This window comes from Nycticebus coucang, chromosome 9 (genome assembly GCF_027406575.1).
Source record: "Nycticebus coucang isolate mNycCou1 chromosome 9, mNycCou1.pri, whole genome shotgun sequence".
NCBI lineage: Eukaryota > Metazoa > Chordata > Mammalia > Primates > Lorisidae > Nycticebus > Nycticebus coucang.
Window position 1 is genome coordinate 58744169 of NC_069788.1, and position 19667 is coordinate 58763835.

At 37.5% G+C, this 19667-nt stretch overlaps 1 protein-coding gene across 3 annotated transcripts in view; it reads right to left on the bottom strand.

Moving 5' to 3' along the window:
- CDKAL1 (CDK5 regulatory subunit associated protein 1 like 1) overlaps positions 1–19667 on the bottom strand; it is a 704761-nt gene that overhangs the window by 487359 nt on the left and 197735 nt on the right. For all 3 annotated transcript variants that reach the window (XM_053601908.1, XM_053601906.1, XM_053601907.1), the window contains one exon: positions 4237–4285. In XM_053601908.1, the coding sequence (XP_053457883.1) occupies positions 4237–4285 (49 nt within the window). The remainder of the gene's footprint in view (positions 1–4236; positions 4286–19667) is intronic.

Sequence of the window (19667 nt, forward strand, 5' to 3'; positions counted from 1 at the left end):
TTGCTCAGGCTGGGCTTGAACTCCTGAGCTCAAGTGAACTACCTGCCTCAGAGTCCTAGAGTGTTAGGATTACAGACATGGACCATGACACTTGGCCAAAAATGGTATGATTTTGTATCTAAAACTGTAACTTTAAAAAAAATTTTTTTTTTTCATTTCAGGTTAATGTGAGGATACAAACAACTAGGTTACAAAATTTGCATTTGTTAGGTCGAGTCCCTCTTATAATTGTGTCCTACACCCAAAAAGTGTCATACACTCTTACATTGTGCCCATTAAGTGGGAGCATACTGAACCCCCTTTCCACCTCCCCCCAACTTGAACTGAGTTTTTCTATTATGTATGTGTATTCTAGATTGTCTACTGGCTTCATATTAGTATTGAGTACACTGGATATTTGATTTTCCATTCTTGTGATACTTCACAAAGAAGAGTGCATAAAGATGTAAAGTCTTCACATTCTTGTGGCTGAACAGTATCCCCTGGTATACATATACCACAGTTTGTTAATCCATTCCTAAGTTGATGGGCATTTTGGTTATTTCCATATCTTGGTAATTGTAAATTGAGCTGCCATAAACAATCTAGTACAAATGTCTTTATGATAGAATGATTGTTTTCATCTGGGTAGATGCCTAGTAATGGGATTGCAGGATCACGTGGGAGGTTTGAGTTCCTTGAGGATTCTCCCCACTTCTTTCCAAAGAAACTGTATTAGTTTGCAGTCCCATCAACAATGTAAAAGTGTTCCCCTCTCTCCACATCCACACCAGCACCTGCAACATTAGGACTTTGTGAGGTGTATTATTCTCCCTGGAGTTAGATGTTCTCTCAGGGTGGTTTTGATTTGCATTTCTCTGATGATTAGGGACAACAGCATTTTTGAGATGTTTGTTAGCCACTCATCTGTCTTCCCCAGAGAAGGTCCATGCATGTTTCTTGCCCGGTGATAAACGGGAAGACTGTTCGCTCTTTTATTGTTGATTAACTTGAGTTCTTATAGATCCTACTTATGAATCCTTTGTCAGATTTTTAACATGTAAATAGTCTATTTGCTTTAATTGTTGTGTCCTTAGCTGTACAGAAGCTTTTCGGTTTAATTAAGTCCCATTTGTTTATTTTTGTTGTTACTGCAATTGCCACTAAAGTTTTCTTTACCAGGCTGATATCCTCAAGAGTTTTACCCACACTTTCATCTAGGATATTTATCGTTTCATCATAGATTTAAATCTTTTATCCATCTTGAGTCAATTTTTATAAGTGGTGAAAAGTGAGGGTCAAGTTTTAGTCTTTTACATGTGGTTATATAGTTCTCCCAGTGCCTTTTGTTGAATAGGGATTCTGATCCCCAGGATATGCTTTGTTTGGTTTATCAAGATCAGATAAATAGCTGGGCACTGTGGCAGGTGCCTGTAGTCCCAGCTACTTGGGAGGATGAGGCAAGAGAGTCACTTAAGACCAAGAGTTTGAGGTTGCTGTGAGCTGAGATGCCACGGCACTCTACCAAGGGTAACACAGTGAGACTCTGTCTCCAAAAAAGATCAGATGGCTGTAAGAGACTGATTTCATGTCTTGGTTTTCTATGTGGTTCCATATGCTTATGTAGCTATTTGGGGGGCTAATATCATGCTGTTTTGATTACTGTAGACTTGTTATATAACCTAAAGTCTGATAGAGTGATGCCTTCGGCTTTGTTTTAATTACTAAGAATTGCCTTGGCTATATAGAGTTTTTTCTGGTTCCATACAAAACAAATAACTATTTTTTTCAGTTCTTCAAAGTATGATGCTGGTATTCTAGTGGGGATTGCCATGAATCTGTAGATTGCTTTGGGTAGTATAGACATCATAACAATGTTGATTCTTCCCAGCCAGGAGCATGGTATGTTCCTCCATTTGTTGTGTGTGTGTGTGTGTGTGTGTGTGTGTGTGTGTGTGTGTGTGTGTGTATGTGTGTTTTGTTTTGAGACATTAAGTCACCCTTGGTAGGGTGCTATGGCGTCACAGCTCACAGCAACCTCAAACTCTTGGGCTTAAGCAATTCTCTTACTCAGCTTCCCAAGTAGCTGGGACTACAGGTGCCCACCACAATGCCTGGCTATGTTCTTCCATTTGTTAATATCTTCTGCTATTTCTTCTCCTAGGGTTTCATAATTCTCTTTTTAGAGATCCTTTACCTCTTTTGTTAGATATATTCCTAAGCATTTAATTTTCTTTAAAACTACTGTGAAGGGAATTATGTCCTTGATTAGCTTGTCAACTTGGCTGTTATTGGCATATACAAAGGCTACTAATTTATAGACGCTGATTTTATATCTTGAGAAGTTACTGCATTTCTTGATCACTTCCAAGAGTCTTATGATTGAATTTCTGGGGTTCTCTAAGTAGAAGATCATATCATTGGCAAAGAGCAAGAGTTTGACCTCCTCTGCCCCCCTTTGGATGACCTTTATATCCTTCTCTTGCCCGAACACATTGGCTTATCACTTCGAGAACTATGTTGAATAGTAGTTGCAACAGAGGACATTATTTTCTGTTTCCAGTTCTAGATGGAAAAGCTTTTAGTTTTACTCCAATATTAACTGTGGGTCTGTTGTAAATGGCTTCAATCAGCTTAGAAATGAGCCACCTATGCCTATATTCTTAAGTGTTCTTCCTATAAAATGATACTGAATTTTGTCAAATGCTTTTTCTGTATCTATTGAGATGGTCATATGGTCTTTGTTTTTGCTTCAATTGATACAGTGAATTACATTTATGGATTTGTGTATGTTAAACTAACCTTGCATCTGGGAATGAAGCCTACTTGATCATGATGTATAATTTTTTTAATGTATAGTATATTCTATTGGCTAAGATTTTACTGACTGTTTTTGCATCTATATTCATTAGGGAAATTGGTCTGAAGTTCTCCTTTTTAATTGAGTCTTTTCCTGGTTTTGGTATCAGGGTGATGTTTGCTTCACAAAACGTGTTGGGGGAAGATTCCTTCCTTCTCATTGTTTTGGAATAGGTTCTGTAGTATGGGTACAAGCTCATCTTTGAAGGTTTGATAGAATTCTGGTGTGAAGCCTTCTAGTTCGAGGCTTTTTGTTGTTATTGTTGTTAGAAGATTCTTTTATTATTTCTTCAATCTCAGTGCTTGACATTGGTCTGTCCAAGAAATTTATTTTTTTTCTGGTTAAGCCTTGCAAGATTGTCTGATTCCAGTATTGGTCCATTTCCTCCACATTGTCAAATTTCTTGGTGTCGAGTTTCTTGTAGTAGTCAGAGATAATGTCTTATATCTCTGTGTTATCTGTTGCAATTTCCCCTTTATCACTTCTGATTGAGATTTTACTTTTCTGTTTCTAGTTAATGTAGCCAAAGTTATACTGATTTTACTTATCTTGTAAAAGAACAAACTGTTAGTTTCATTAATTTTCTGAATGATTATTTTGTTTTCAATTTCATTTATTTCTGATTTAATTTTGGTTATTTATTTTCTTCTGCTAGGTTTGGGATGAAATTGCCCTTTCTTTTCTATTTCCTCAAGATGATTCATTAGGTTGTTGATCTGTTCTCTGTTTTTTGGATTTAGCATCTAATGTGATAAAGTTTCCTCTTAGAACTACTTTTGCAGTATTCCATAGGTTTGGGTACCTTCTAGCTTCACTGTTGCTATGTTTGAAGAATTTAATAATTTCCTCCTTTTTTCTTCCCTAACCCAACTGTCATTCAGTATCAGGTGGTTTAATTTCCATGCCTTTGTGTAGGGATGAAAATTATTGTTGGAATTGAGTTCTACCTTTACTTTGTGGTCTGAGAAGATACACAGTATAGTTTCAATTCTTTTCATTTTGTTGATGTTTGATTTGTATCCTAATATATGACCTATTTTGGAGAATGTTCCATGGTCTATTGAGAAAAACTTATATTCATTAGCTTTGGGATGGTGAGTTCTATATTATATGACTTTTAATCCCGGATGTTCTAGGGTTGCATTTAAGTCCCCTGTATTTCTGTTTAGTTTCTGTTTAGAGGTTCTGTCCAGTTCTGTAAGATGGGTGGTAAAGTCCCCAGCTATCATGCTGTTATAGGATATCCTATTGCTCAGACCAATTACTGTCTGTTTCATAAACCTAGGAGAATGGTGTAAATTTTATAAAGAAGCTCAGTGTTAACTGAGTGGTGTTATCATAATGTAGTTCAGAAACTATAGACATTCGCTCTTCTTGCTGTCAAACAATTAAATTACCTTTAATTGTTTCCTCCACAACTTCTACCACACGATCTATCTGTTGAACCTAGAAAAGAAAATAAACTATTAAGCAAAAATTTACACAGGGAAGAAAAATGCATGTTTATTCTGCTTAGGTCAATGTCACATACTTTCTAAGCACATCAATGCAGGTTTTCTTCAACATATTTGGAAATATTACAAAAGAGTATGTATTAATATTCTGTTACAATGAAGTATGAAATTATCACCATCCTATCTTCTGAAAAAAACTAAAGAAATCATTGAATTTCAATAAACTTCCCAGAGTTGTGTTAGAATAGTCTGTCAACATAAACTCAACACATCCCAAGATATAAACTTAACTTTAATTAAAACACATTCTCTCAAACACAGCTTCATGAAAACTGGCACAAAATAACTATCATGGACTAATAATATAGTTTATATAAAGGAAAAAATAAAATAAAAAATGACAACTTACACAAAAGAACATATTAGTATTAAGGAAATCCATTCAAAATTATATGTTTTATTATTTTATTATTCAAAGCCCTTTTAATGAATTTCTGTCATGTGTTGAGTAATACCATACTCAGGTCCATAAAATACAAAGTCAAATCATTCAGTTACTGTTCTACATGCCAGTGACTAAGAAAGATTTCCCAGGCTCCACAGGAACACAGAGGAAAGGTAATAAAATCAGACCAAGTGATCCAAGAATGCTGCCTAGGACAACAAAGGTGACTCCTGAAATTAATATAAACAAGGTTAAGACAGGAGAAGCTCACTAAGGAGAATGAATAAGCATGGCTAGAGTTTAAAACGTAAATGAAAAAAATGAAGTAATATTATGATTCAAGAAGCTAAAGGAAGAAAATAAGCATAAGTCAAAGTTAATTTTCCTTTAAAAATCCTCAAATTATCATTGTTTTATTACAGAAGAAATACCATGGAAAAATTCAAACAAAATAGAAATATAAAAAGGAAACTGTTAAAATAACCCATAACATCCTCTATTCCACTCCTCAGATGAAATCACTCATGATAGTAGGTGAAATCACTCAGAATAGTTTCATGAGTAGATACTAGGACATTTTCTGGTATCATATTTATACATAGATCTGTTCTGCAATACAATTCTCTTTTTACAAATGAGAGGAAGGAAAAATACATGTATGTGTAAATAGATAAGCAAATATATAAGATAAACCTATCCCTTCACTTTTTCTCCTACATCAACAGTATACAGAGATCTGTATCATTGTGCTATCTGCCTAGTCTGGATGCCTGCAAGGAAATAAAGACCCCGAAAGCACACATGAATCCCCTTCCACCTCTGATCACTCAGACAAAGCAAACCTCAGAAAATGCTAGGTCTTTGGTTCTTAACAAACACACCTAACTGGAGATGCATCTACCTGAAAATGTAAAAACCATTAGGCTCTGGTTTTCCTAGACAGTCCATGTGACTTCCATAGAAAATGTGATCAAAGAAGCCAAAACAACAACTTCAAAGAAAAGGGAGGGGCCAAAAGTGTGAGTGCTACAGAGATAAGTTACAGTAACATAGAGACTAAAATGAGTATGCTTGATTTAACAACAAGACAGGTAACAAACCCAGGTCAAACAGCCAGTTCAACAGTAATGAGTCATAAATAAGAAAAGGGGAAAGCTAATATAGACTACTCTTACAAAAGGCTGGGTAGAAAGAGAAGGAGAAACAGGATTCTCAGTGGCTGGAGAATAGCGAACAAATGTGTGTTTGTTTTAGGCTAGTACATTTAGCTATTTCCTTTCTTTTTTCAATTTACATGTTGAGGGAAGAAAGATAGCGAACAGAGGAGTTGACGATGGGAAAAACAACTAGTACAAGTTCCCTCAGAAGGTGCACAGAGTAAGAGCCTCAACACAGAGAAAAAAGCCCAGAATGAGGAAAGGGCCAAGTTGTCCACTCCTGAAATGAGAGGTTAGGAAGAACACATGGGACTGGAAGCCACTATTCTTGTAGAGGTTAGGGAGAATGCTAAGCAAATTCCCACCTGTTGGCCTCATTTTTCTCAGTAAAGAGAGAAGAAAGGTCATCTGCTAAGAGTGACAAAGCATGCTATGAAATAAGAACAGAGTGAACGTTTAAAAATACAGAAAATGAAAGAGAGTGATGACGAAGGACATATAAAAATCGTGAGACAGTATTGACCTACCAGTTGAAATTAGAGACACCATGAATTTATAACAATGACTCAAAGTGTAGTTGTGACTTTTCTCAAGCCCCAGCAGTTCTACAGTAGGAGCCAAACAGACATATGGACTTTTGTCTAAAGGATTCTACGTTTGCTAATTTGACTATTCACTCATCATTCATTGAGCATCTAATGTATACCAGGATGGCTCAAAGGGCTGGGGAAACCACACTAAGAAATTCATAGAATGAACTAGAAGGAAAATGGAAGAAAGCAAGTGTGCTACGCATTTTGAATAAGGGCAAGTTTAGAGAGTAGGTCAGATAGGAAAAGAAGAATCAGAAAGAAGAAATTAAGTGGCTGTGTAGCTGGGGGTAATGAAAGAATGAAGCAAAAAAGGAGGGAGAAAGGAAAAAAGAGAGACGATTGGAAATATAATCGGAGTACCGATATAGGCACTTAGTATTTTTGAAGAATAAGAAGGCCCAAGATCTGGCAAAGGAAACAGGCTGATGAAACAGGGATGTGGGTGATGTCAACTAGAACTGAGACAGAACCAAGTGAGAGGCTATGACGGTAGTGAGACATTACATACAGATGTTCACGTTGCCCAGGACAATAGAGATGTAAGTAGGACAAGGAGGAGCTGGTCAGTTTCCTAGTGAATGTGGGTGAATGACCAACATGTCCATTGAGAATAAAAGATACAGAATACAAGGAGTAAAATAGGAGAGAATTCAATGATGGAGCCAGAACAGAAATGCTTTGCTATGCAGTTAGAAATAGAAAAGCCCTGGGGAGCACTGCACCCACTCCTGTGGCACACAGGCCGAGTAAGGACTCACACTCCTAGAGAGGAGTCAGCACAACACGCAGAGGAAGCAGTCCATCAACAAGCTGAGGCTAAGCTGAAACCGTGAAACTCTTAGAAGAAAAGGGAGACGCAAATCTACGTGAACCTTGGAATAGACAATGATTTCTTGATGTAACACCAAAACACAAGCAATCAAAGAAAAAATAAACTGGCTATCATCAAAATTCAAACCGTTTGGTACTTCAAAGGACAATATCAAGAAAGCCACAAGACAACAAATGGGAGAAATTTTTGCAAATCATGTCATACTTGGGAAGTTGTATCCAGAATATATAAAGAACTTCTGCAACTCAAGAATAAAAAGATAAATTCACCAATTAAAAGTGGGGGAAAAGACAGGTGTGTGGCTCACATCTGTAATTCTAGCACTCTGAGGGGCAGAGGTGGGTGAATTTCTTGAGCTCAGGAATTCAAGACCAGCCTGAGCAAGAAAGAGACCCCATCTCTACTAAAAATGGAAAAAATTAGATGGGTGTTTTGGTGGTTGCCTATAGTCCCATCTAGTAGGGAGCCTGAGGCAGGAGGGTCACTTGAGCCCAAGAGTTTGAGGTTGCTGTGAGCTGTGAGGATACCACAGCACTCTACACAGAGCAACAGATTGACAGCATGTCATGAATGAATGAATCAATGAATGAATGATTGAGGGAAAGGGATCTGCAAAGACACTTCTCCAAGGAAGAAACTCAAATGGTCAACAAGCACATGAAAAGATGCTGGACATCATTAGCCAACCAGGAAATGCAGTTGAAAGTGACAAGGGAGACCTGGGGAGCTACTGATGAGAGGGCAGGGAGTTTCAGCATGAGAAAATGAAAACATTCTGGAGATGGAGGACGGTGACGGCTGCACAACGCCACCGAATCATTATAATTAAAATGGCTAAAATATACATAAAGTTTTACTTTATGTATATTTTACCACTACTTTTTAAAGCCCACAGTGTACACTATTTTACACCCACTGGGATGGCTACCATTAACAGGACAGACAACAAGTCTTGGTAAGGATATAGAGAAACTGGACTCCCCTAATATGCTGCTGAAAGGAATACAGTAAAATAATGTTTCCACTTTAGAAAAGTCAGGTAGCTCCTCAAATGGGTAAGAACAGTTACCCTATCATCCAACCATATCAATCCTAGATAGATATCTAAGCAAAGTGAAAACCTATGTCCAAGCAAAAACTTGTACATAAATGTTCATAGCAGCATTATTCATAATAACCAAAGGTAACAACTCAAATATCCACACAACTGCCAACAGATAAACAATATGTGGTATGTCCATATAATGAAACACATTTGTGCACTGCACAAAGGCAGAGCTACCTTCTGAGAACCGTCAGGCAATGTTGTCACTGTGTGACTCTCACAGAGTGATATTCTTACACGGACCCACACATAAAGCCCACTTCACACTGCATGGTGTCCCCTGTACTATAGATATATACTACATACATGCTAGAGTCTATGGTGTAGTCTATGAATCTCACAGAGTGATATTCTTACATGGACCCACACATAGAGTCCACTTCACACTGCATGGTGTCCCCTGTACTATGGACTATGTACTACATACATGCTAGAGTCTATGGTGTAGTCTGTGAATCTCACAGAGTGATATTCTTACACAGACCCACACATAGAGTCCACTTCACACTGCATGGTGTCCCCTGTACTATGGACTATATACTACATACATGCTAGAGTCTATGGTGTAGTCTGTGAATCTCACAGAGTGATATTCTTACATGGACCACACATAGAGCCCACTTCGCACCTCATGGTATTCCCTGTACTATGGACTATATAATACATACATGCTAGAGCCTAGGGTATAGTCTGTGAATCTCACAGAGTGATATTCTTACACGGACCACACATAGAGCCCACTTCACACTGCATGGTGTCCCCTGTACTATGGACTATATACTACATACATGCTAGAGTCCTAGACTACAAACTGCACAGCATGTTCAAGTCAGACAAAAAGGTCACATATATGAAATGTCCAAATGTGGAAAAATCTCCCAGGACAATGTAGGTTAGTGATTACCTACAGATAGTCAGCAGGAGACGGGGAAGACAGTGCTAAGTAGTAGTGGGTTTCTTTATTGGAATGATGAAATTTTTCTAAAATTGATAATGATTATACTTGCACAACTCTGCAAATAAACTAAAAACCACTGAATTATACATTGTTATAAATGAGTGAATTGCATGATGTGAGAATTGTGTTTCACTAAAGTTATTATTACCAAAAAAGTAAACAAAGTTGAGAATGGTCAAATGTTTTAATGTCAAAGTCAGGAAAGTAAGGAAAAAATGAGCAAGTGTCCCTGATTAAAGGAGATGAAAAAGACCTGACTAAATGACATTGCAAAGAGACCTTCATGCAACTACAAATATAGGATTTTTCTTTTCCTATCAAAGACACTATTGAAACAGTTGACAATATCTGAATAAAGTTCATGCACTAGCTTAGAGCACTGCATCAATTTTGATGAGTATATTATAGTGATATAAGAGAATGCCCTAGTTTTTGAAATACGTAAAGAAGTAAAGAAGTGTCAGGCTTGCAACTCTCTTTCACAAGGATCAGGAACAAATGTGTACACATAAAAGAGAATAAGTATTAGTAAGAATACTTAAGAGAATAAGTATTTGTTAAAATACTAATATTTGGGAAATCTTGCTAAGGGTATGTATGGAAGCTGTTTATTTTTACAGCATTTCTACAAGGGGTATGTCAAAATAAAGGTTTAAGTGTGTGTTCCTGGAAGAAATGAAGAGAGATTTGCTTTTACCCTGATAGTAACACAGAATTTGTGTAAATATATGTAACTGAAAATACAATAACTAATTTTTTTAAAGTATCATATTACATTTACTTTTATGGCCAAGAAAATAAAATAAAATGAAAAAGATATTGCTTACACTTGATAATTTAAATCACTGCATTGTGTAGGGGAACTCCAGGACCTTAAAAAGAAAGCTGTAACAAAACTTAAAAGAAAAAATGTACTTGACTACAAATAAGCAGGGGAAAAGTTTACAAAAGGATTTAAGGTTAAAATACTATGTTCCTTTCTATTCCCAGTATGGAGGACAGTGGAGGATTCAGTGGAGAGGAAAGAAAGAAGGAGAGACGGAGGAAAAAAACAGAAGCAGCAGCAAAGGGGGAGTTAAACAGAAGCCCTCCACACCCACCCCCCAAAAAAGGTACGAGGTGGAAGGCAAGAAGAAAAAAACAATCATGAGCAAGAAAACAAACTCAAAATTCACATAAAGTAGTAAAGAATGTATTAAATTCTTTCTGAGAGAAAAAGAAAGTTGTTCTTGATTAATACTATAAATTGAATACACAAAAGCTTATTCTCTGGCATGTAATTCAAATAAAATAAATAAAGCAGTATCTTGTGTCCTTCAGGCACTTAGTTATAAATATACAGAAGAAAAAGACACACAGTCTGTTCTATTACTGACTCCATATGTTCCCAACAATGAAGAAAGAAGTTGGTGTATAAACAATTCATAAATAACATTAATGAGTCACTCTGCTGCAGAACTTTTAAAAGAAATCCATAAAAATATTTTATTCAGCTATTATGAACTACTCTAAATTTATAACAAAACATGTATTGAAGAAATAAACCTGCACGATGGCACCTAAAGCAAATACAAAGTGCTATTCTAAAAGTTCCTAATTGTTAGAGCAGTGTTGTCAATAGAACTTTCTGCGATGATGGAAATGTTTATATGCTGGGCCATCCAATATGGTAGTCACTAGCCACATGAGGTTATCACAGACTTGAAATGTAGTCAGTCTGACAGAGAGATTGAATTCTAATTAAATTTGAATTTAAATATTTATACACCTATGTGGTGTATAACTACACTAAATAGTGCCAGTTTAAGGAATGGCTAAGATGGCCACTCGGTTTGCAGTCATTAGTTAAGGCAGCCCTAGGAAAGTCATAAATATCTCAAACACAACTTTGCCAAGTAGGCTTTAAAAAAGACAAACAAACAAACAGCCTATTCCCCTGGGGCTGTCACAGAACAAGCCCATACTATCCTGGAGTCAGAGATTATAAAGTGTCCTTTTCCTGAACAACCAGCAGTGAGATAAGTTAATGACTAGGAATAACACAGTGACAGCAAACATTTCTTGAACAATTACTTTGTTGCAGGCTCTATGCTGACACTTCACATGCATTACCACATTTAATTCTCACAGTGTTCCTAGACAAGACATACCATTGTTATTTCCATTGTCGCCAATTATTCTTAGCAGAACTTGTCCAGGAATAGCAGATGGGTGGCCCACTTGATGAATTTTCCTTTTCTTTGCACATGGAAGTTATTACTAAAATGACGGTAGAATGCTATCCAAATGAACCTGGACTTCTCAGGAGACTGAGGCAACAACTATCCCCCCAACTCTCCTTCATAAGTCGCCAGTGACATGAAGGTGTTCACATGACAGACATTTGGCAAACGCTAACTGTGTTCTTGCACGGTGCCCTAGGACCTGGAGACAAAATGCTGCCCATACTTCACAGACCTGACATTAATCTAATTGCGGGAGACAAACAAGCAAGTAATTGAAAATCTTCATTTCCTATCATGATACATGCTATGAAGAAAATAAAACCTCAGAGTAGATGGACACGGATAGAGACGGCTAGGACAATTTTGCTACAGTGGCCAAGTAAACACATGACAAGGTAGCATTCACCCACTGACCCGTGAAGCAGAGGCATCAATGTGAACCTCCAGGAGCACGGTATGAAGCCAGCTCAGGTTTTACTATCCCTTGACTTTTGTACCAATATACCTCAAATCCTTTCAGCAGTAAAAAAGGTTAATCGCTATAGATAAATATATACACGTGGAAGCTTTCTCATTATTTCTCTTAATGTTGACTGTGTAAAGGAATTAAAGGAAAACCTATCATTTTTATGCTAAGTAAGAAGTATCAGAACAAAACTTTAAAACCACCTGAAAACTATTTGTCCTTTAAAGGGGAGGAGGGGAAATGGTATGAGTCCAGTTACATTTTATTTTATTTTTGCTTGTGGATATCTATTCGTCCCAACACCATTTATTAAACAGACCATCCTTCCCCTATTGTATCTTCGGTGGCCTTGTGAAAAGTTAGTTGACCTACATGCTTGGATGTAATTCTGGGCTTTCTTTTCTGTTCCTTTAGTCTATGTCTCTGTTTTTATGCCAGTTACTATGCCAGCTTTATAATACAATCTGAAATCAGAAAGTATAATGTCTCCAACATTCTTTTTCTTTCTCATGATTGTTTTGACTATCCAGAATCTTCTGAGGTCCTATACAAACTTTAGGATCATTTCTTCTATTTCTCTGGAAAATGCTTTAGAATTTTGATTGGAGATGCAATGAATCTATATGTTACACGATACACAAATATTAACTAAAAAAAAAAAAAAATTAAAGACCTAAACATAAGACCTGAAACCATAATATTCCTAAAAGAAAACATATGAAAAACTCTGTGATATTGGACTTGGCAATAAGCTTTTGGCTACAACACCAAAAATTTAGGCAACAAAAGGAAAAGTAAACAAATGACACTACAGCAAGCTCTAAAGATTTTACGCAGCAAAGGAAATAGTCAACAGAATAAAAACATTGCCTATAGATTCAGAGAAAATATTTATAAACTACATATACCTAATAAAGGGTTAATATACAAAATGTACAAATATAAAAATCCACAAGTCAACAGCAAAAATAAATTTATGGCTATTCTCCAAAGACAGTAAAATAACCAGGTTTGGCAAGGGTGTGGAGAAAAGGGAGCACTTGTACACTGTGGGAGGACATTAAATTGGTACAAATATTAAGGAAAACAGTATGGATATTCATCGAAAAATTAGAAACAGAACTACCATATGATCCAGCAAACCTCCTTCTCATATATATCCAAAGAAAATGAAACCTGCTCCTTACAGTGGTGCCCATACTCCCATGTTCACTGCACCATTATGCACAATACTCAAGATGTAGCTACGTGGGTCATTACAAAAGTATTGAGATACATAAAAATCAAGAAATGAAAAATCCAGCCCGGGACAGTGGCTCATGCCTATAACCCTAACTCACTGGGAGGCCAACGCCAGTGGATTGCTTGAGCTCAGGAGTTTGAGACCAGCCTGAGTAAGAGTGAGAGACCATCTCTAAAAACAGAAAAACTAGCCTGGTATCATGGCAGGTGCCTGAGGCAAGAGGATCACTTGAACCCAACAGACTGAAGTTGCTGTAAGCTATGCTGACACCATGGCACTCTACCCAAGGTGACAGAGTGAGACTCTGTTTCAAGGAGAAAAAAATAAAAAGGAAAGGAAAGAAACAGACAAACAAAAAATGCAGGTGGGTGGAAACAAATGTCACCCTCCAAGCAATACCAATAAGCCATAAAGAGTTGAAACTTCAACGGGTGAACCAGGGGCTGTTGACTGTATTTCCTAGAAGTAAAATAATGAACGATAACACAGTCTGTCTCAAAACTTTCACAGTGGCATATGTACAACCTATATATCCATCAACATATAGATTTTTTTTTAATTATGGCATATATACACAATAGAATAGTATTCAGCTTAAAATAAGAGACCCTGTCATTTACAACAACATGGATGAACCTGCAGGACATTTTGCGAAGTTAAATAAAACAGACATAGAAAAATACTGTATGATCTTATTTGTATGCAGAATCTAAACTAAATCAGATATATAGAAACAGGAAGTGGCATGGAATTACCAGGAGCAGGGAGGGGGTAGAAATAAGAAGTAGGTCAAAGGATACAAAGTAGCAGTTATATAGGATGAGTAAGTCTAGAAAACTGAGGTACATAAAGAGGGGCAGAGTTAATAACATTATTTTGTATACTGAAAATTTTCTGAGAGAGATTTTAGGTGCTCATATACAGTGGTCCCGGACTTTTTGGCACCAGTGCCTGGTTTCATAAAAGACAATTTTTCCATGGATGGCAGTAGGGGAGAGGCGGAGCTCAGCTGGTGATGCAAGCCACAAGGAATGGCTATAAATACAGATGATGCCTCCCTTGCTGGCCTTACGCTCACCTCCTGCTGTGTGGCCTCTTTTCCTAAGAGGACATAGACCAGAATTTTCTTGCTGCCAGGGTCTTGTTTCATGGGAGACAAAATTTTTCCGCAGATCAGGATGGGAGTGGGCAATAGAGAAATGGGACAGGAGACAGAGCAGCAAGGCTGTGCAGCCCAGTTCCCAACAGGCCACATACCACTACCAGTCTAAAGCCTGGGGGTTGGAGACTATGGTCTTATTATAACACAAACACAAAGGAACTATGGAAGATGAACTGATTAATGTACCTGACTCTAGTAACCATTTCACTAAAGGTATATATACCAAAACATGTAAACCATTGTTATATACCTTAAATATACACAATAAAAAATGGAAAAATGTTCTTTTTACCATTACTTATAAGAACATATAAAGTCGTTCCTGTCAAATGGATGTCTAACTTTTTCACTTTTACCATAATGGGAGTTTCATCTAATAATCACCATCTCATAGGCCAAAGTTGAATATTAACTTCTCTACAAAAAATGCTTTTCTCTGAAAAGTATACTCCAAACTGTGATAGAATGTGCCTGAAACTTAAATGGTGTTGGGGGGAGAACTCGATTTCCAAACGTCTTAAATTGGGGGAAGTTCACAGCAGTCATTACACTAACGTAATGTGTTTCAATTCTATTACAAGAAACGTTTCTTCAATACACAAACCTGTAAACAAGTCTGTCGATGTGTCACACAAAAAAGCATTTGATGTTACATGTGGTTTAATGTGAATAAAACTTTCTCATCTGCCAGTATATTTTCATCATCTTTCAACTCTTCATTCAAAAAGATTCTCCCCCCATAGGAGAAACAGCCCTCTTAAGCAAAGTTATATGATAGCAAATTACTCACATCATGGTAAACACATTTTCTACCTGAATGGTACCAGTGAGTGACTAACACTAAATTACAAATAAAAATTACTAATTGAAAGATAAGGGCAGGTTACAAGGAGGCCAGCAAAATAAGGATCAGTACCAGGATCTTCTCTTCCCCTTAAAAACAACTAAAACAGCTTTAAAACTTACTTCAGGGAACAGGGACCTTGAGACAAAAACTGGTTCAGAACAAAAGGATTATACAACAGATCAATAAATCACAAAGATGGTTTTCTGAAAACGTCAATAAAATAGAAAAACCTTTCACTAACCTAACCAGGAAAAAAAGAGTAAAATCTCTAATCTCATCAATCAGAAATGGTAAAGACAAAATAAGAACAGAATCCTCAGAAATTCAAAAAATCCTTAATGAATATTACAAGAAACTCTATTCTCAGAAATATGAAAATCTGAAGGAAATAAACGAGTACTTGGAAGCACGCCACTTTCCTAGACTTAGCCAGGATGGAATGGAAATGTTGAACAGGCCTATATCAAGTTCTGAAATAGCATCAACTATAAAAAATCTCCCTAAAAAGAAAACCTCAGGAACAGATGGCTTCACATCAGAATTCTACCAAACCATTAAAGAGGAACTAGTACCTATATTAATAAACCTCTTCGAAAATATAGAAAAAGAAGGACTATTACCCAACACATTCTATGAAGCAAATGTCACCTTCATCCTCAAACCAGGAAAAGACACAATAAGAAAAGAAAATTATAGAGCAATATCACTAATGAATATTGATGCAAAAATATTTAACAAGATCCTAGCAAACAGAATCCAGCAACACAAACTATAAACCATGACCAAGTGGGTTTTATCCCAGGGTCTCCAGGCTGGTTCAATATACATAAATCTATAAATATAATTCATCACATAAATTTAAAAACAAAGACCATATGATTCTCTCAATTGATGCAGAAAAACCTTTTGATAATATCCAGCATCGTTTCATGATCAGAACACTTAAGAAAATGGGTAAAGAAGGGACATTTCTTAAACCGACAGAGTAAACTCACACCCAATATTGTATTGAATGGAGTTAAACTGAAATCATTTCCACTCACATCAGGAACCAGGCAAGGTTGCGCATTGTCTCCACTACTTTTTAACATTGTAATGGAAGTTTTAGCCATCACAATTAGTCAAGAAAAGGTGATCAAGGGTATCCATATAGGGTCAAAAGAGATCAAACTTTCACTCTTTGCAGATGATATGATTGTATATCTGGAAAAGCCCAGGGATTCTACTACAAAACTCTAACAAGTGATTAAGGAACACAGCAATGTCTCAGGTTACAAAATCAACACTCATAAATCTGTAGCCATTATATATACCAACAATAGTCATGCTGAAAAAAAAAGTGAAGGACTCTATTCCGTTCACAGTAGTGCCAAAGAAGATTAAATAGTTGGGAGTTTACCTAAGAAATGACGTGGAAGATCTCTATAAAGAGAACTATGAAACTCTAAGAAAAGATACAGTGGGAGGAGACCAAGATGGTGGCCGAGTAACAGCTTCCTTGCATCTGGGCAGCGTGAGTCCGGGCAGAGAGGACTCCAGGCATCTCTGGCTGGTGGGATCTGCCTATCAGCACCCCTGTGAGGATACAGAGAGTCAGCGAGAGACTTCTGGACCCCAACAGGAGGATTAAAACCGTGGAAAACCAGCAAGTGGGCACGTGTGTTGAATTGGTCTAAACCAGCCCACAACTGTAAGTTCACTAGCAGCGAGACTGCAAACCGGAAAGGCCTTACCTGTGAACTGTTCTGGTGTCTTTGGACTTGGCACTCAGTTAAGATGCCTTGGGGAGAGCCTGAGCAGGAATGCGGAAAACGTTGGCCGTTGTCTAGAGCCCCAGTCTGAGCCGCTGAGCCAGACGGAGCTAATAGTGTTTGGCTGTGGGCCACAGGGAGCCATTGTGAGCAATCTGCCCCGGCAAGCTCCGCCCTCAGGGTCGCAGAGCACGAATCGGGTGGGAGCTGGTAAGCCAGCACCCAGTAGCCTAAGGGTGGGGTATGAGCCGCCTTGCAACCCTCACCCTCAGAGGCACAGTGAGACCGGTTTTGGCACACTGGGTAAGTGGATAGCCACTTCAGCAGTGATTCCAGCGACAAGCACTTTCCTGGGAAGGTTTCTGCTCAGCAAGTTTACAAGTTCAAAGTGCCTTTTAAGTGGGCTGAAGAGAGATTTAGGGTGTCTACCTGCTGGGTTATGAGAAATCAGCAGCCTCCAGTCGTATCAGAACTGTGATTAACATCTCATACCCCAGAAGACCACGTGTTGCACAGACAATATTCAACAACATATACATACTGCTTTCTCTTTTGGTTGTGTTTCGGTTTTTTTTGTTTGTTTGTTTGGTTGTTGTTTTGTTTGATGTTGTTGATGTTGTTTCGTTTTTTAATTTCAACCTTTTCCGTACAGATCTTTTTCTTTCTAACTTTTTCTAGTTTAATTATAATTTCCCATTGCTGCCGTTTTTAATGACTAGAACTTCACTTTTGCTACTGTTTCTACCGCTATTATTTGGTTTTTCACCCAATTTTATCCCGTCAAGTTTTCTGTTTGCTTTTTTTGGATTGATTTATATAGCATTTTTGTCTTTCCTCTCTACTTGGTGGATGTGGGGTACTGTGTCTGATCAGGTTAGCAAAGAGCTGCTGACCTCAAGGGAACCACCCAACTGGGCACTACCAGAAGGTGGGGTTTTTTCAAGGTTGTGTCAAAGTACCCTACTATAAACCTATATTGCGCTGTCTCCCTATTTCTGTGCCTCTCTTCTTTTTGTCAATATTCATTTTACCCATCCCCTCTCCTTTCTCTATTTTTTTTTTTTCTTTTCACTCAGTCCTCCTTTCTTTCATCCCTTTTTTGCTCTTCAACCTTCTCACCCTTCTGGTCCTGTACCAAAAGCACTCATCTAACCCTTAGTCAACGGGCACGAGAACTTAAAGAGCAAGAGGAAGTGAAAGGAAAATTAGGGCAAGGAAACAGATAAAAGAAATCACTCATGAGGAAGAATCAGCAGAAAACTCCAGGCAACATGAATAAAAACTCCAGAACAACCCCGCCAAGGGACCATGAGGTGGCCACTGCAGAGGATTCCACCTGTAAAGAAATGTTAGGAATGACAAAAAAGGAATTTAGAATACACATCATGAAAACAATCAAAGAAATTATGGAAATAATGAAGGAAACTGCTAATAAAGTGGAAAATAACCAAAAGGAAATCCAAAAACAGAATCAAATAAGAGATGAACGATATGAAGAATATAAAAAGGATATACCAGAGCTGAAGGAACTGAAACAGTCAATTAGGGAACTTAAAGATGCAATGGAAAGTATCAGCAACAGGTTAGACCATGCAGAAGAAAGAATTTCAGAGGTAGAAGACAAAGTTCTTGAGATAACTCAGATAGTAAAAGAGGCAGAAAAGAAGAGAGAGAAAGCAGAACGTTCACTGTCAGAATTATGGGACTTTATGAAGCGTTCCAACATATGAGTTATAGGAATCGCAGAAGGGGAAGAAGAATGCCCCAGAGAAATGGAAGCCATACTAGAGAATATTATAAAAGAAAATTTCCCAAATATCACCAAAGATTCTGACACACTGCTTTCAGAGGGATATCGGACCCCAGGTCGCCTCAACTCTAACCGAGCTTCTCCAAGACACATTGTGATGAACCTGTCCAAAGTCAAGACAAAAGAAAAGATTCTGCAAGCTGCCAGGAGTAAGCGCCAGTTGACCTACAGGGACAAACCATCAGAGTGACCGCAGACTTCTCTAATGAAACTTTCCAAGCAAGAAGACAATGGTCATCTACCTTTAATCTACTTAAACAGAACAATTTCCAGCCCAGAATTCTGTACCCTGCTAAGCTAAGCTTAAAAATTGACATAGAAATCAAATCATTTACGTATATTATACAAACATTGAGAAAATTCACCACAACAAGACCAGCTCTACAGGAAATACTTCAACCTGTTCTGCACACTGACCACCACAATGGATCAGCAGCAAAGTAAGAACTCAGAAATTAAAGGACACAACATAACCTCCACACTGATGCAAAAGATAAAACTAAGCAATGAACTCTCATAAAATAAGATGAATAGAATACTACCACACTTTTCAATTATCTCAATAAATGTTAATGGCTTGAATTCCCCACTGAAGAGACATAGGTTGGCTGACTGGATTAAAAAACACAAGCCATCCATTTGCTCTCTGCAAGAAACACACCTGGCTTCAAAAGTCAAACAAAAGCTCCAAGTTAAGGGTTGGAAGACAATTTTTCAGGCAAATGGCATTCAGAAGAAAAGAGGAGTTGCAATCTTACTTTCAGATTCATGTGGATTTAA